At 47.8% G+C, this 18,542-nt stretch overlaps 1 protein-coding gene across 1 annotated transcript in view; it reads left to right on the top strand.

The window, feature by feature from the left end:
* Nucleotides 1-18,542, top strand: part of SNAP47 (synaptosome associated protein 47) — a 40,836-nt gene that overhangs the window by 10,293 nt on the left and 12,001 nt on the right. Inside the window, exons 2-4 of the mRNA XM_080923631.1 lie at nt 2,151-2,669; nt 9,416-9,906; nt 16,244-16,368. Coding sequence (XP_080779757.1) covers nt 2,173-2,669; nt 9,416-9,906; nt 16,244-16,368 — 1,113 coding nt within the window. The 5' untranslated portion in view covers nt 2,151-2,172. The remainder of the gene's footprint in view (nt 1-2,150; nt 2,670-9,415; nt 9,907-16,243; nt 16,369-18,542) is intronic.

Here is an 18,542-nt window from a genome sequence, read left to right as displayed (position 1 = left end):
CTCTTTGGAAATGTTGTGCAACCTTGAGTTTTTTTAATTGATATTTTCACATCTGGCATAATGTTGTGGTGTAGCTTTCATAGGAAAAGACTTTTAGGTAGGATTGAGGGCGCAGTGTACTTAGTGGAGGACTTGGAAGGGTGGCCTGTGTGGTCTCTTCAGCTGTAGCCCGTGCCAGCAGTGCTGTGTGGACCTTCACTTCACAGCACCGTGGGAATAGATGCACAACTTTGCAGAAGACATGGGTTTCCAAATGCGTGTCCCCTTGTGCCCTGCAGACTTGAGTGCCTGTGACTCTGGGGTTTATGGTGGTGGCAGCTGAAGTCCTAATGCTACAGAGTTCCTGACCTGGTGGTTTGTGTAGACACAGGTCTTCTGATTAGGGCAGCTCGTGCCAGTGTGGAGAAGGAGTAAAGGTGACTGGAAGGCCAGGACCTCTTAAGTTTCCTGTAGCTGTCTTCAGACACACCAGAAGAGGGCATCGGATCCCATTACAGATGGTTGTGAGCAACCATGTGTTTGCTGGGAATTGAACTCAGGACCTTTGGGAGAGCAGTCAGTGCTCCTAACCATTGAGCCATCTCTCCAGCTCCTTAAGTTTCCTGCTACCACTGCTGCTCAGTGAATCCACAACACTCCGTATAGACTCAAAAGGGAGCCTCTGGCCTTCAGCATCAATGTCCTCACACCTCTAGACTTCCCCCTGAAGCATGTAACACATGGCTGAAGGCAGAGTAGCACCCAGCCCACACCTCTCAGAGAGATCCCATCACAGGGGTACAGCCTGTTCAGGAGCCTTGTTTTGACATCGATTGTGCTTTTGTGGGTCTGGTCCAGATGGTACCACGTTTAACACTGTGATTATTTCCAGGACTGGCTCCTTAGAGCAAATGAATGATTCTCCCGTTGACTCCACGTCACAGGAGCTAGGGAGCCTGCCTTTTGTATGCTTGCTGCCTATTGTGGCATCTGCACATCGGGGCCCTATCTGCCAGGTGATTGACAGCAGTGACCTTGCAGTCTACAGCTGGGATCAGTATTTGAGTATCATGCTAAGATATCTCCTAAGAAGTAAAGCTGTATCAAAAGAAAATCTGTATTTGAAAGAGACAGAAAGACACAGAGGAAGAAGGAGGGTGAGAGGGAGAGAAAGATTCAGAGAGAAGGGGACAGAATCAGAGACACAACCAGAGAGAAATCCAAGGGCAGGGAGAGGTAGGAAAAACTCTGCTCTGTGCTTTGCAGTATGGAACTCTTTACTGGGCACTGCCAAGGCCTAGCTCCTCCCCAGTCAGTGCCGTAGACTGTGGTGTGGAACCTCCTTTCTTGTCTAATATTTGCTGCCTGTACAAAGAGGATTGGGTAGCATAACCTATAGGGGTAATTCAAACCAGCCATCATGATTTATGGCTGTCTTGATGACTATAATCATAAATATGAGATTTCAAACAGCCAGGTACGATGGCACAAACCAGTATTTCTCTTACTGGCCAAGCATGGGAATTTGAGGCCACCCTGGGCTACATAGCAAATTCAAAGCTGGTCTGAGCTACATGTGAGACCCTATTTAAAAACTAGGGCTGGGGTTAGAAATCAGTGGCAAATCGCTTTCCTAGATGTAGCTGAGTCTGATCCTCATTACTGGGAGTGGGATGGAAGCAAAAGAAACTGAAACTAGCACACTTCACTTGCTCATGGCCACACAACTGTCTCTGTGTAATCCATGTACATGCGGCTCTAGGTAGCTCTGATTTGACTGTGACTGTAAGAATGTCCAGCAAACCACTGGATGATACATACACAGTGAATTCAGAGAGGACCCTTAGGAGGACCTTGTACAGTGATAGAGACATCACAGCCACAGGTCCTGTGCAAGGGAGGTGTCTGGGGCCTTGTCTCTGGTGCTTGCTGTCCTCACGGTTAGCTCAGTGGGCTCAGGAGTGGAGGGTCTCACTCAGGGAGTGATGGGACAAGAACAGTTCCCTTCTGATCTCAGCCCTCTCTACCATTGATTTGCTAGGCAGGACCCAGAGCTCCCTTGAGGTTATACCTAGAGAGAAGTCTCCAGGCCAACCTCCTACTATATCTGCAGTCTAAAAGAACAATACATTTCAGCCTCATCTGACCACTAATTGTTTCTTTTCCCTCAGATAGCTCAGCAACCTAGAACAGATGAGCAGTGATGTGCGTGTCCACTCCTGGCCTTGTTCCTACTATCTGGACCTGGAGAAGCAATGGGTTCCTGGAAAACTGACCTTGACACCTCACTCACTGAAGTTCAGTGTGGACAAAACTGAGGAGGTCCTTGTTGGCCTGCCCCTCTCCAGCATCACTGAGATCAGGAAAGAGGCCTCTCTCTTTATCTTCAGTGCGATCACAGTCCTGGAGAAGGACCAGACCAAGCACTGGTTCTGCTCGCTGCGGCCTAGTCGAAATGTGGTCTTCAACGTCATCGAGCATTTCTGGAGAGAGCTGCTACTGTCCCAGCCAGACACTGATGCCAATACAACCTCCTCCGTGACCAGAGGGCAGGAGCTGATAGGACTGATGGAGAATTCCCAGAGGCGCATGGAAGACACAGCAAAGGTCCTTCAGCACCAGGGCGAGCAGCTAGACAGTGTCTTGAGGGGCCTGGAGAAGATGGAGTCCGATCTCGATGTGGCTGACAGGTGGGCAGACTCTAACTCTTCTCTGCTTCTCCTGGGAAGGCAGAGTGTGCTCTGGACAGTCTCATGGTTAGCACATTTCCAGCACCTACTATGTGGACTGTGTGGGACTCAGTAGAGAGCCATGGCCTGTCATCACCGGGATCCTGTTGGTTCACAGAGAGTAGGGTGGTGGGTGTCCACGTTGTGATAGGCTGCCTGAGGGGGACGTCTTGCTCTGTTAATGCTGTGGTTCCTGTGTGCTCATTGGTCACGTCTCCACCTCTCGGGTCGAGTATGATCTGCTTTTATGGCGATGGTCGAGTATGATCTGCTTTTATGGCGACACATAGTTACTTTGTTTTTGTTTTGTGCTTACCCTGCAATGTTCATTTCTTGGGTAACTTTTTCACATCTCTAAAATGTATTACCCGTTCGGAGCTCCCATTTTGTGTGTGGGTTTTGTGCCTGCTCTCCTTTATCAGCTGTCTTATGTTTTCTTTCTGTCAGATGTTAATCTGGAAGCGTTAGCTTTGTTCTGCACGTGCTGTTTGACTCCTGCCTCATCACCACTTCCTGTTTCCTTTCTCTCAACTCCACATTTCAGTTGCCTTTTTTTGGTTTTATTTTACTTTGTATTTATCTGTTTGTTTGTTTGTTTTTCAAGACAGTGTTTCATAGCGTAGCATTGGCTGTCCTGGAACTCGATCAGGCTGGCCTGCCCCTGCCTCTTGAGTGCTGGGTTTAGAGGTGTGTGCCACCACCCCCAGCCTTTTTGTTTTATGTTGACCTGTCTCTCCTAGTTTTCTCTCTGTCTGGATTTCTTTATCTTCTGTTTTTAATCGGAAGCATTTGTCCCTGGGTTCCTGTGTAGGGGACTTCTAGGACTGGACTGTCAGTAAAACCTTATCTCAGGTCCCTGCATCCCTCCTGCAGTGTGACCCCTATTGGTCTTGCTTGCCTTGACACAGGGACCCGGCTTTCTTCTCCCCATTCTGTCCCCTGCTAACCAATGTCTCCTCCCAAGTGCCCAGGTTGGGTGTAGGGTCTCAGTGCCTCCTCCACGCCAGCCTGTTCTGTCACTGACCACAGCCCAGGTTTTAGAGGATGCTGGTGCTGCCTTTTTTTACTGCACCTAGATTTTTAGCTTCTCCCACCATTGGTATATAGAAAAGTTACCATGGTCTGTGGCTGTCTCTCCTGTCTCCAGGGAGGTGGTGGTGTTCAGCTGTAGTCCTTGGACAGTACTCCCTGGCCACTCTTCCTAAGGCCCATCTTTGAGAGTACTCTTTTCAGCACACCAGGTTCAAACTTGTGTTACATTTCTGTGCTTATTTTCCAGAACTTAGTTTAGAAATGTCAACAGCCCTCCTGTCTACTGTTCTGCCTGTTGTGTTTCGGTTATCCCAGAGTCCCTCTGAAAGTATTAGGTAGAGAAGCCGACCTCTCGTAAATGTGTTCTCAGTGCCACCCTGGTGAGGTCTCAGGCCTGATTGCCCAGGCTCTTAGGAGGGGATCCGCCCTTTGTCCTGCTCACTGCTCACTGTCCACACCAGTCACTAGCAGCCACTTTGGTTATCAGATGTCTTTAGGTGTCTCAGTGCTGGGCTCAGCAGTGTTTTGCTTAATACTGATCCTAATGTGCAAGAGGACCTGCAATTTGGATTTGCCAAGGAGAGGCTGCCGAGTGAAACACAGGAAGGCACTCTGAGAGGAGTCTCCTCACATAACTCCTGTCGTAATACAGTGATAGAAGGTGGTCTGTAAATAACTCCAGCATTAGCTGTATTAGAAACACAGCTCCTGTCAGGTTTAATACTACCCTTCATGTCTGGTGTTCCTCAGGGCCGAGGAACAGGCATTCTCTGTGAATGAAGGGCTGTGTATGTGAAGGCAGTGCTCCCTGGCCATTGTGTGGAAGAATGTCCCAGGCTCTCTAAGTGTTTTTTAGGGGTGATAGCCTTTGCTTTAGTCCACACGTGGTTAGGGATGTGCTTAGAAAGAACATGCGGACACATCCTCTCTCATCAAGACAGATTTTTTTTTTTTTTGGTAAGACATGTCATGGTGGTAGGCCTGTGTCAGGCTTCTTATAGGAGCAGACAGCGGAGTCCACAGTGTTTACAGTTGGCAACACTGTTCTCTCTGGCCCCTGCTTAGTTTTGTCCTCAGGATGAACTGTTATAAAATGGATATGGAGAGTAAATTCTCTCTGTTCCGGGAATGGGGTGTTTTTACAACATCTTCTCTTCTGATTGACCATGTCCTAGCCTGTTTTTGCCTCTCTGTACACATGAATACACACTTTACGGGAACTCAGGGATAGTTCAGCATATTTCACAGTCTGCCAAGTTAGAGTTCCCATTGTTTACTTTTGGTTCCTATTGGGAAATGAGGTTTAATCTGGACACATTGGACACATTCGAGCCTCTGTCTTCTCCATGAAAACTCAGCAAATAAGTCAAAGAGAAGTGAGACCTTGGTGTTGCAAGGCCAGTCACAGCAGGTGCTGGCCCAGGGCTGGACTCTTCCCAGGGGTCTGTTCTGTATCCTGACAGGGCTCACCCATAAAGAGCCTACTCCATCACCACCCAGATGGCTTGGTGTCGATGTCTTGTGTTTTCAGTGTCTGCCTATTTGTAGTATCTTAGAGCCTGTTTCCATGGCAGACTAGACTGAGGGTGTCTGTCTGAGAGTAGTGCTCTGTGGTCTTAAGATGTTTGGTTCCTTTTCCACCATGGTGCCTGTAATTCACCTCACAGGCCTCAGAACATACAGAGAGGGATTTGTGCATAAAGGAAAAACGTGATCTGGTATCTTTTTGGCCATAGTGTCATTCATAGTAACCAAACTAGGAAGTGGCCCATGTGTCCATCAATTGATGGATAAATAAAGAAAATGTGAGACACTCTCCCCCCGCCCCCCTCAATGGAGCATCACTCAGTGATAAAGAAGGATGAAATGGTATCATTTACTGAGAAATGGAGAGCCTGGTGATCAGCATGCTAAATTCCTGGCTCAGAGAGAAATAAGAAATACACTGCATGCTCTTTCACATGCAGAAGCCAGTGGCTATGAAAGAGGCAGTGGGACTGTTTGGAGGAGTTTGGCGGGACAGAGTGTAGCAGTGATGGAGCTGGCCCTTCTCAGTCATGTGGCTTGTTACCTAAGTAGAAGTAGCTGAGAGCATTTTGGCTGACACCTGGGAGGGCGAAGGCATAGCAGTAGGAGCAGGAGCTGCTTACATCCACACTCCAGGAATGCGGGATGAGGACAAGGATGGGGGACCAGAGCAGGATGTCACGGGAGCTGTTTCTGTGTCCGGGCAGCTGTGAGTAGAGCTGTGATGGACACAGTCGGTCACAGAGACAGTGATGGCGGTCAGCATGATGGGCCCTGAACAGAGAATAATCTAGACAGAGCAGACAGTACCTCACACACACACAGATGAAGGAAATACAGTGTCTGTGCATGAGATGTTGTTCAGCCACGAGGAACACAACCCAGCCATTTGTAACAATACGAACGAACTTGGGAACTGTGATAGTGAAGTAAATAATCAAAGCACAGAAGACAACACATGTTTTCATTTATGGAAGGCTGAGAAGTGGGGCTTTTACATGTTTGTAGCTTATGCCTGATTCAGTAGGTCCCCAAGCCCACCGCGATACTTCTCCAGTTCTGTAGCACACAAGCAGAGCGGACACACTCTAGAGGGAGCGGAGTCCTTCTGTGTCCCTAACCTGTAGTAAGAGGCCGTTATGATGGGGAAAAGTACAATGCAGCCTGTAGAACTTCTTCTGTCTAGAAACATGGTAGCCAGTGGCATCTGTGCTGGGGTCACAGAGAGTGCCACCACTAATAGCTGTGAACTAGCTCCCCTGACCCATGCTAGGGTCATACTGATTTGCTCAAGCAGCTCGAAGAACTTGTGTTGACTGGTCAATCATGAGAATAATTACCAAGGGTACAGATGAAGAGATGTAAGGTCAGGTATGTGGAAAGGACAGAGTATTCATGCCTTCCCTGGCTACCGCGCCCTCAGGACCCTCCACACATCCAGCTCTGAACATGTCTCTAGGGTTTTTTATGGACACTTAGTTACATGGGGACAATTGATTAAACCACTGGCCATCAGTGAACTACTCAACTCCAACCCTTCTTTGGGGGCTGAGATAAGGCTGAGTGAGGGTCCTCACCCTCTGATCCAGCCCTGGTCTTGCAGTGACCAGTCCCACCTAGTGGTTACTTGGGGGCTGCTGGCCAGCAGAGGGCTCACATGGAGAAAGTACTTCATGTGGACATCCTTAGGAAACAGGATGAGGACCAAATACATTTCAGAGGGTCACACTTGAGAAAGGGCTGCAAAGCTTGGAGAATTTAGGAATCTGCTTACTTTTTATTTAATTCTGAAACCAAAAGGCATGTTATTAGTTTAAGCCTTGTGCAGGTGCCCTTTGTCTGAGTGAGAAAGTCACTCTAGCTCATTGAAGTGATAGAATTCCACGGGTACTGTTCTGATGAACATGTAGCTTTCCTGGTTCACTGTCAGTGACGTGAATTACCCCGGCGAATTTTCAGATGTTAAGCCCCCTTCATCTTCCTGGAATGAATAACTCTTATCTGCCAGTTAGTTGTTGGTTCTTAAAATCTTTTGTTAATGTTTTCAAGACAGGGTTCCTCTGTGTAGCCTTAGCTTTCCTGGAACTCGCTCTGTAAACCAGGCTGTCCTTGAACTCAGAATTCAGAGATCCATCTGCTTGTCTCCTGAGTGCTGGGATTAAATGTGTGCACCACCACTGCCAGCCTCCTAGGGGTTTTTGTTTGCTTATTTGTTTGTTTATAAGGAATTTTGCTGTGTTGGGATTTATGTCTTGTTGAATTAGGCTTGGTATGAGTCACACAGCTTATGAGCTTCTTGAGCAGTTTTGCCTTTGCATTGTTCTCTGGGCAGGACTGTTGATAGACAGCTGTTGATCCTTACCATGACCAGGGAAACCACACAGGGCTTGCTGTTCTCTCTGATGCCATCTTTACAGATTGAGTTTCTTTCTAAAGCTCTTATATAATTTTTTGGGGGCTGGGGTTTCAGAAGTTGGGCTTTCTATGTTGTACATTTCAGGTAAGTTGTTAGATTTATTGGCACTGAGGATAATATCTATAAGACTTAAAACTTCTGTAGTAACATCTCTCATTTCCAACCCTATGTCAGTAATTTACATTTTCTCTCTTGTTTAATTGATATTTCTTGTTAGTAATTTGTATTTTTTATTTAAATCACATCAAAGAACTGACTTTGTATGCTCACTTTGTCTGTCTGTCTGTCTGCCTCTCTCTCTGTCTCTGCCCCCTCCTCACCTCTCTCTTAAGATATAGTCTCACTATGTTTACCTGGCTATCCTGGAACTCACTTTGTAAATTGGGTTGGCCTGTAGCTCATAGAGATCTAGTTGCCTCTGCCTTCAGAATGCTAGGATTAAAGTCACAGATCACTCTTTATTTCTCTTCTCTGTGTACAGGCACATAAGTGCCATAACATCTGTATGACAGTTGGAGTCTGTTATTCCTTCTACCGTGTGGGTCCCAGGATCAGACTCAGATCTCAGGTTTGATGGCAAATTCCTTTACCCACTGACCTAGCTCCCTAGACCAGCTCTGGGACACCCACCTCGCCCCAACCCCCATATCCAATTTTATTAATTTCCACTTTTGGCTTTTTAACTTTTTTGTGTATATTTTGGTCTTCATTTTAAAATAGTTTGAGGTAAACACTTAGATAACTAATTTTAAACCATTTATCTTTTTAAAAATTTATTTATTTATTTATTTTTGACTCAAAATTTCTGTGTGTAGTTCTGGCTGTCCTGAAACTAACTCTGTAGACCAGGCTTGCCTTGAACTCAGAGATTCCCCTTATTTTCCTGCTCTTCAAACAATTAATTCATTGAATTAAGATTTGGGTTTCTTGGGGCTGGAGAGATGGCTCAGCGGTTAAGAGCACTGACTACTCTTCCAGAGGTCCTGAGTTCAAATTCCGGCAACCACATGGTGGCTCACAACCATCTGTAATGGGATTTGATGCCCTTCTCTGGTGTGTTTGAAGACAGCTACAGTGTACTTACATATAATAAGTAAAATTTATTTAAAAAAAAAAAAGATTTGGGCTTCTTAGTTGCCATGGCTAAATGTAAAGTGTTTGGTAGCTCTGTGTGCCCCAGTTGTTTTGGATATGCTGCAGAAAGCTGTAGCAGACAGCTCTGTAGAGATTGGTGGGCTGGTGATCCGTAGATAGCTTCTTTTTTTAATATTATTTATTTTATATATGAATACACTGTAGCTGTCTTCAGACACACCAGAAGAGGGCATCAAATTCCATTACAGATGGTTGTGAACCACCATGTGGTTGCTGGGAATTGAACTCAGGACCTCTGGAAGAGCAGTCAGTGCTCTTAACCACTGAGCCATCTCTCCAGCCCCAACCATAGATGGCTTCTGAGTCAGAATTCTCCAGGCCAAGGCACAGTGTGGAAAGAACGAGTCATGTGCACGTTGGCTGTACCTTTGGTTAGCAGGATTCCATCTGGACAGGTGTGTTTACATCCCAGCCTCGGCCCCCACTCTTTGCTCTTTCTGCTCCGTGTGTGTTTGTTGGGAAAGGCTGACTATAAAATAGTAGCATGCTCTACATAAAGCAGTCTTGTGAAAACAGCAAAAGCATTGCACCTTAAAGCTAACCATCTGTGGCTTCTGTGTTTTCTTTGTTCCTTTAGATTGCTGGCAGAATTGGAGACTTCTTCCTGGTGGCCTTTAACCTCTAAGCTTTGGAAGATGCCAGCAGAAGCAAAGCCCAGGGAAGGTGCCCCTGTCGCCACTTGTGAGCCCTTTGGAAAGGAAGGCGTTGTGATCAGGGTTCCTGTTGTTATTTCTCAGAGAACAGAGTCTCAGTCCAAGCCAGGAAAGCTCAGTGTCCTGGTTTCTGGTTTGGAAATCCATGACTCCAGTTCACTGCTCCTGCACAGGTTTGAGAAGGAAGATGTTGATGATATCAAGGTCCACTCTCCTTATGAGGTCAGCATACGCCAACGGTTCATTGGGAAGCCAGACGTGGCTTACCAGCTGATATCTGCCAAGATGCCAGAGGTCATTCCCATTTTAGAAGTGCAGTTCAGCAAGAAGATTGAGTTCCTGGAAGATGCCCTAGTGCTCAGGAGCAAGGGCGGTGCTTCACCTGCAGAGAGTAGCTGCTCCATTCAGCATGCAGGTGAGTGGCCAACAGGGCAGTACGTGTACCAGCTTCCAAAATTAGAGCCTCACTCAGCATGCCGTGATTTGTGTTTAACATGCCCATCAATCAGCAGCTGCTGACTCTAGCTCGCAGGCAGTCTCGGGCTCAAACAACCCTTCCAGGCTGCCAACTTACACCTGCCCTTGACAGATAATTGGTTTCAGGATAGGGCAGCGCCAAAGCTTGGTTCTTGAATGTCTCCCAAAGGCTTACCTCTCAAGGTGACACTGTTAGGAGATGGTGGGGCCTTTAGGAGGAAAGGCCTTGGAGGTTTGCCCTCTCCTGTTTGCTGGTGATAACAGTGAGCAGTTTTGTTCCTGTTTTGGTGTACTGCCTCACACAGGTTCACAGCCTTAGGGACCACTTGGTGTTGGACTGGGACCCTCTAGAACCATGAGTTAGGTTCTCTTGATAAGTTGATTGGGTATTTCCTTGTGGTATAGAAAACTAATACAGTCAGAAGGTATCATCAGCCCAGTTGGTGTTGCTCTAATAAGACAGCAGAAGCTAGGTGTTGTGTAAAGGAAAGATTAGGTAGTTTACCATTCTGAAAGCTTGAAGTCCAAGATTGGATGGCTCCATTTGTTTGGCCTCTGCTCAGGGTCACATGGCAGATAGCAGAATGATGAGAACGCCTGACAGGACAGGATGCTGAAGAGACTTAGGGGCAGGCTTGCTCCTTTACAGCTAGCTCTCTCAGAAACGTCTAAGACCCCACAGTCCTCCTAAAGACACTCGTCACCTGATGGGCTCCCCCGAGGCTCTGCCTTCAAAGGTGCCACCACTTTCAACATCACTTAGTACCCGGCATGTGAACTCTTGAGACACACTCAGCGTATCTGGACACCAGCAAAGGTTCGGGTTCATCCAAAGAAAGCTTCAAATTCTCAGCTCTTGCCTCTGCTCAGCCTAATTCAGGAAGTGTCACTCCCAGACACATTCTGCTGTGGTCCACATCCACCCTGATCTGTCCCCTACCGGCTTTTGGTGTCAAATTAGGTCTTTCTAGCCACTACCCAGATATGCATTGTAGGGGTCAGCAGAGCTGGGTTTTCAGGTTCGGGTACTGTGCGCTGTGTCAGTGGAGCAGCAGAACGTAGCACCAAGGCCCAGGATAGGGGTAATGGGTTTGGACATGACGTTTGTGCATTGCCCATGGTGTTCATCTTCCCTGGATTAAGCTTAGCCAAGTGAAGACCTAATGTAAGAGATGAAATGCTACAATGTGAAGCAGGACATCTGTCAGTGTGGGAGAACAAACTGCTATGCTTGGTCCTTTCAGGGGAGGCTCTCAAGACCGAGAGTGTCCAGTGAGGCACAAGCAGAGGAGAAAGTGGTGTCTCCTAGTGGAGGCAGGAGTAAGGAGATGATGTAAGGAGGCAGGCACAATGCTGGGGAGGGGGCATGTGGTACTGTAGCTGGGTGGGAGCTGTCCCAGTGGAGGACTGAGGGAGGAAATGATATGTGTGGGTGGGTGCGTGTCCTCCTCCGGGGGGCTTTAGGGAGGAGACATTAGCCTTAGGAAGGTGGCAGCTATGCCAGTGGAGGGAGGACTCAGGAGGCCACAATAGCCTAGAATTAAGGTAACTTCCTAAGGAGATTCCTGGGGGCTTTCATGACCTCACTGGATAGGTGAAGTCATAACTGGTGAAATCATAGATTCACTGTGAGATAGACATCATCCTGTGGGTTTTGGTTTGGTGAGAGTTCTGCTGATCACCCAGTGCCCGAAGGCCTAGGCTTGTGCACAGGCTGCCTGTGGTTTGCTGTCCAGACAGCATCATCGTTAAGAAAGCCGTAGGTGTGCTTCCTGCTCCCCTTCCTGATCAGCATCCCAATGGATGCAGGCCAACCTCCCATATTATAGATGTCTTTGCAACCACAGTCCTAGCAACAGCATGCTGGGACTTGATTGAGTTACTGGGGACCTGTCCTTTGTAAGGGACATAGGAAAGTAGCCATCACCGGGCACCTGCGTGGGATGAATGGAGCACTTGGAGTGTGACAGTCTGTTGTTTTATGTTTCCTGGGGACTCCCTGAAGTGTTGTGAGTGTGCTTGGTGGGAAGAAAGCACTATCCTCATTTCTAGCATAAGGGCATGCCCAGCTGGCTGCTCTGTGCAGAAAGCTCACATGAACTGAGGTTTAGTGGGGAAGATGGCTTCCAAGGAGGTAGAAACTCGGTGGTTTTCTTACCCACAGCTTGGTGGGGAGGAGGAGGGGTTGGCACCTTGCCCACACCTTCATGCGCTGCAGTGCTCAGCTAACTTCTATCTCACCACAGGGAGGTGGAAACTGGAAACCTTGACTGAGGCCCAGGCCCAGCCTCTTCTGAAGTGTGCTGTCTGCACACGGCCACATGGGGGCAGTCTTGGAGCACGCAAGCTTTTGCTGTTGGGAGCTAAACTTTACATAGGGAAGCTTCCCTGAGACTAACTACTGTGGTAAATGCTTCCTGCAGACCACAGAGGCTGCAGTATCAAGGGCCTGGATCTGGAGAGCAGGAACAGTGGCCATGCTGTCTCAGAAGAGCACAACTTGATTGCTGCTGCCCCTCAGATCATCCTGAAAGACTTGTGAGCTTAGAATAGGATTGAAGGGCTGGAGAGATGGTTCAGTGGTTAAGAGCATCGACTGCTCTTCCAGAGGTTCCTGAGTTCAACTCCCAGCAACCACATGATGGCTCACAACCATCTGTAATGGGATCCAATGCCCTTTTCTGGTGTGTCTGACAGCTACAGGGTACTCATATACATTAAATAAGTAAATAAATATTAAAATTTTTTTTTGAAAAAAAAAAAGAATAGGTTTGAAAACAGTGCAGGTCATTATGGTTTGTTCCATGTCACTTGGCAACAGGTATCTCAGACTCTTGAGTTTCAGATTATGGAATATTTGTGAACAGTAATGAAATCACGGAGCACAAGTCTACACGTGAACTTCACTGCTGCTTTATATCTGCTTTAGGCATGCAAGCCGAGGAGGATTTTATACCTTTTCTTTCAGAGAGTCCTGGAGTTTGCAGCATGTGAACTCTGGATTTTAACATTAGAGTCCTATGCTGCTCCTAACCCCAAATCTGCTCTGTCCTTAACTTCTAACGTTAGTGTGCCTCCCTGTCCCCCAGGGAACACCCACACCAGGAACCTAATCTCTCATCTCACCTCACCTCCACCTGGCCTCTCTGTCCCCAGAGCCCGAAGGTCCTGTGATTGTGGGTTCCTGAAAGGCCTGTAGAACTCCCCGCCAGAGCACTCCCTGCTGGGGTACATGCCATATATTTTCATGGTTTATCTGAGTGAAATCAGCAGTATGGTGCCCTCCCGTTCTGTGACCGAAACATGCATAGTGTGATCTGAATCATCTGCTAACTCTTTCTTTGCTGCTTGCTGTCGTCACATGCCCAGAAGGGCCGTCCACAGCAGGCACTGAGAGCCGCCCCCAGACATCTGCTACAAAACAGCTCACAGAGCTCTCAGCACTTATGCCTGAAGCTACTGGCCACGTCCCCAGCTGTATAGCACAGTGGAAGACAGAAGATGGCATTTGATCCGATTGGTCGAAGTTGTCTTTTAAAGGCTTAGAAGCCCTTGAGAGTCCTAGGATATAGTTGCCCATCTTAATCAGGGTGTCTATTGCTGTGATGAAACATCATGAGCAAAAGTAAGTTGGGGAGGAAAGAGCTTATTTTCTGTACACTTATAAAACAGTTCATCACCAAAGACAGGACAGGAACTCAAAGAGGGCAGGAACCTGGAGGCAGGAGCTGATACAGAGACCATGGAGGAATACTGCTTGCTGGCTTGCTCCTCATGACTTGCTTAGCCTGCTTTCTTCCAGAACCCAGGACTACCAGCCCAGGGGTAACCCACCCACCATGGGCTATCCTCCCCCCTGTTCCCCCATCAATTACTAATTAAGAAAATGTCCTATAGGCTGCTTATAGATCAATCTTATGGGGGCATTTTTTTTCAATTGAGGTTCCCTCCTCTCCTATGACTCTGACATAAGGCAAATTGACATAAAAATTAACTAGGAGACCACCCTAGGATGAGGTCCTCAAGTGTGCAAGCACTGTGCTATTTTTAGCTGAGCTCTCACAAGAGGTTCCTGATGATAGTTTTTATACATTTTGCCTGATGGTGATCACTGAGCCCAAAGGCAGGATGTGTAGGAATACAGACATGGGTGGCACTGTGAGTGTGGTGCTCCTGGGTCCAAAGACAGGGTCCTCGGGTTGCACTGTGCTGCTCTGGGTTGGCCAGAAAGCTGGTTAGGGAGAGTGACTTGGCCTTTATACACCTATGGTCTCAATGCCTGAATGTGCTATGTACTACAAAGTCACTGGAAGTATAGGTGTCTGTGAAAACAGCATATGATCTTCTGTTTCCCCTTCCTCGCTCTCCTGCCCTTGTGGATGAATGTGCATTTTGTTTTCTGACCTGTGGACTAGCACCTCAGGCCTCATACAGCCTGCAGCCCCTGCCAGAGGAGCTGCTTTCCGAGTGCAGATGAGGAATGCGAGGCCAGGTAGTTCCCAGAAGCGGATCCCTTTGTTCTGAGCTGTGTGCTAGTGGGCTGTCCATGGGGGGGAGACAGTATCTGTCCCTTTTGCCAGCTGACCTCCCTTAAGGCCATCTTCTGGCCCTCTGTCCCTGCAGTCTCTCTGCCTTGCTGCAGGAGCCGTTCTTGCTGCTTTTATTAAACAGATCATTAGTGACTACAGAGATAGAAACCATCCTGCCCAGAACCACAGTAATTCTTCTCAGATGTTTCACAACATGGATCAGCGAGTCAGCAATCAGCCCTGGAGGTGGCAGAGTGCTCTGTGGCTTAGATGGGTCCCAGCTGACCCCACAGCTTGTGGAAAACATCCCAGACTCCATGTGTCTGTGGGTCATTAGGAACATCCATTAGGAGAATCTTGCTTTAGCTTTCTCTTTGTTGAAGCATAGTCCCAGTTATTGAAGCTGTAGAAGTCCAGTCAGCCAGCAGTGAGCCCTAGGATCTGGGGTTGAAGGAAGCTGATTGCTACCACTCCATTAGTGCCTGGCAAATACGAGTTTGTAATCAGTTTGGCTTGTTGCAACCAGTTTTGTTAAGAATGCAGTAGGAAACCACTGTTCCAGTGATGGGTCCTAACTTGGTTATTTGGTAGACTGGGTTTACACACTAAAGAGTGCAATATGTGTGAGGTGAAGGGTGTTTACCTCTGTGTTCATCTACCAATCTCATGGGCCCGTCCTTACCCTGCCCATGGGCCCGTCCTTACCCTGCCCGTCTTTCTCCTAAGGGTGTGCCTTTTTCAGGAGGGATGCCTTTTAAGTCGGTTGGCAAGAGATTCAGAGTGACAGGGATTTTGTGCTGAGTTTGAAGCACCTGAGAAAGACAGGCATGCCTTGGTGACTGATCTTTTGGGTCCCTGCCCTCAGGCCTAGCGAGAGCTCCCCTAGGTATACCCTTTTCACTCTTTCTGTGCAGCAGTGACCTCCAGGCTACTCTACTCTACCTTGCCTTGCTAAGGAAAGTGTGAGAGCCACTGGAGGGGCTGCTCGTCAGACTCAGTGCTCTCCCTGTTCCCTCCCAGACCAGAAAATGCACTTGGCTGCTGCTCTTTATTCGGGTGCCCCATGTCTTAGGGAAGAGAGTTGCAGATCTCATATGGGCTATGAAGTTCTGCGTTTGTGGATTTGCTCCTAAATAAAGAACAGGTGGCACGTGGTCGCCACCAGAAGCTACTGGCTGCCCTGTCCTGCCAGCTGTTTTGTCTTGGGTGCCAAGAGTGCCCAGCACAGGTGTGTATTGATCTGCAGAACTGTCCCATTGAGCTGGGTGCTGCCTGACCACAAGGTGGGTTCTGACTCACAAACTGGGACAGGTTTGTGCATGCAACACCACTTGGCTCCAATAGCTGGCCATTTCCTGTGTTCTCTGGAACCACAGTGTTCTGTGGAATAGCTCAACTGTCCCCACATTTCCTGGTGATATGTGTATTTCACCAGGATTCAACAGTTCTTGTGTTTTATATGCCACATCTTTAAAAATGTGAACACTTGTGAATTATAGGCCCTTCTCTTAAGAGATGTTTGAAAACTTAGCTCTGGGTGCTTACGGTATTGCGAACTCACCTTGATGTGTCAGCTCAGGAGGGGCCCAGGACCAAGGCCCACACATACCCATGTGGACACTGTGACGTGCACCTTGGGCCAAAGCCTGTGGCAGTCTTAAATGCCTTCTGTGATGTTCTGAACGCTTGTGTGTGGTTTGTTCCCTTCCGAAAGTTTTCACCACTGACCTCAGCTTCCTGTTCCAGCATCCAGACTGATGGGCTGCCCTACACACCGAGAGTTGCCCGAGGGAGGACAGGAAGGCGAGCAGCTGCAGCTGCAGAAGAACTGGCCACTACTCTCTGAGGAGGAAGCCCAGGAGCTGACAGAGGTAAAGGGTGCCACTGCCTCAGTGGAACAGTTCAGCACCTCTGTCCTCTCCACCTGTGCCTTATCCCTCTCCTGCCTGAAGATAGATGCATGCCTTTCAGTAAAACAGTGCTTCTCACCCTGTGGGTCATGCCCCCTTTGGGGGTTGCACATCAGATATTTACATTATGATTCATGACATAACAAACTTATAGTTATGAAGTATCAGTGAAAATAATTTTATGATTGAGGGTCATCACAGCATGAGCTGTATTAAAGGATTACAGCATCAGGAAGGTTGACAACCACTGAACTAAAAGGAGCTGCTTGGTTCTAGGTTTGCTATGCCCATCCCAGCTCTCTTGTTTTGTGGCATACAGACTCAAAGTGTGCACACCCTCTGCACATATAATTACCTTGTGGTGATCTCCACTCAGTATGTATGTATGGGCTGTCAGTGTGTGCACTGCATATGTGCTATGACTTTTCTGCATAGAATATGTATACTGTAGTATTGTGCACACATATTGTATGGTGTACAGGTCGTGAATGCTATGTGCTGCACATGAACTCATGTTCTCAGTAAACGTGTATATACAGTTAAGGATAAATTAGCTTGCTCAGATCTCTCATGTTTAACATTAGATGCTGAAAGTTTTCCACTTTTCCTGAGAAGATTGAAACTTAAATCCCACACAGATGCTGTAGTATTGCTGGGCAGTGCAGGTGCCTTTTCTTCTAGTGCTTGAAGAGACGCCTCAGTGTGTCCTCTTACTGACAGATTTCAGTCTCTGCCCTTAGGAGAGAGTACTTGTAGGATATGATGGCTTGTCTCTAGTCACAGGACTCTGGAAGCTCAGCAAGACCGTCAAAGGTTCAAGGCCAGCCCGGATTGAAAAGAGAGACTAAAAACAGTAGCAACAAAAGCAATACCCAGATAAGGGCTGTTAATAAGGCAGGAACATGAGGGTGAGATAGTTGGATCATGAGTTGCATGCATATAACATACATACATGCATGCATTCATACACGAATAAACATAACCCCATTCTTAATTTAGAAAATGAAAACTGGAGGCCGAAGAGACAGCTTCTTAAGAGCACTGGCTCTTGTAGAAGCCTGGGTTTGTTTTCCAGAACCCACATGGTGGTTCACAGTTGTCTGGGTACTGCATGCACACAGTGCACATACATACATCTAGGCAAAAAACTCTTACACATAAAGTAAAACTAAATAAACCTTTTAAAAAGGGCGCATGACTAAAATGTTGAGTCAGCGTTCACGCTGCCCTGGACCTCCCATGAGGCCTGTCTGTTTTAACCAAGACCTGTAGCCACATTCAGAGATGGGAACAGCTCTGCCCCAGCTCTGCCCTTCGTCTGTGGGAGTTGCAGGTAAATACAGGGGTTCTGTTTGTGGGGACATGCCTCCAGCAGAGTACTGTCTCCATCAAGTGGTGGATATGGTTCAGTAAGCCTGTTCTTAGAAATGAGTTCTCAGCTGTGTGTCTGCATAGGCACAAACTTTGAGCTCAGCAGTTTCCTCTCTGGGGGAAAATTTAAACTTTCTATGAAATACTTTAAACATAAACCCCCTATTTCTTTTTCTTCGTGGTCCAATGTTTATGTGTAAGCATGACCCAGGCACACTGCCAGCTGTGAGCATCATCTGCAGGTCACTAGTCACATTGTCTTCAAGACCTTCCAGGTGTGGACTTACTCGTGTGTCAGGACCCGTGTCCTCAAGTTTCCTTTGCGTCCTCTTCTGAGCTTTTGGACAGGACGGCATCAGCCTGGGGAGGCTGGGTGTGTGGGTGCTCAGCTCAGCCTATGACGATGTTTATGCCCTGCACTTGTGTTTAGCAGAATTTTACTTATTAATTGCAATGGTGGTCACGGGGTCTGAGAGGCATCTCCTGTTTGTGAGCATCTGATCTCTGTCAACCTTCATCCTAAAGCTGAGGGTCGGGGGGGGGGGGCGGACGATGTCAATCTGAACCCAACCCAAGCTGAGAATGGGGTAGAGATCCACAGTGCCTGTCTGTGGCAGTACCTAGACGGCCCCGGAGTGGCCTGGGTTGGCAACACCGAGCGCCAGGTGTAGAGGTCTTGCATTGGGACACAGAGGGCAGTGGTTCTGGAAGGCCGTCTGTGATGCCAGGCTGGACCTGAGGGAACAGGCAGGTGGGGACTTGGG

The sequence above is a fragment of the Micromys minutus genome (genome assembly GCF_963924665.1).
Source record: "Micromys minutus genome assembly, chromosome: 10".
NCBI classification, from domain to species: Eukaryota; Metazoa; Chordata; class Mammalia; order Rodentia; family Muridae; genus Micromys; species Micromys minutus.
This window is presented reverse-complemented; position numbering and strand designations above follow the sequence as displayed.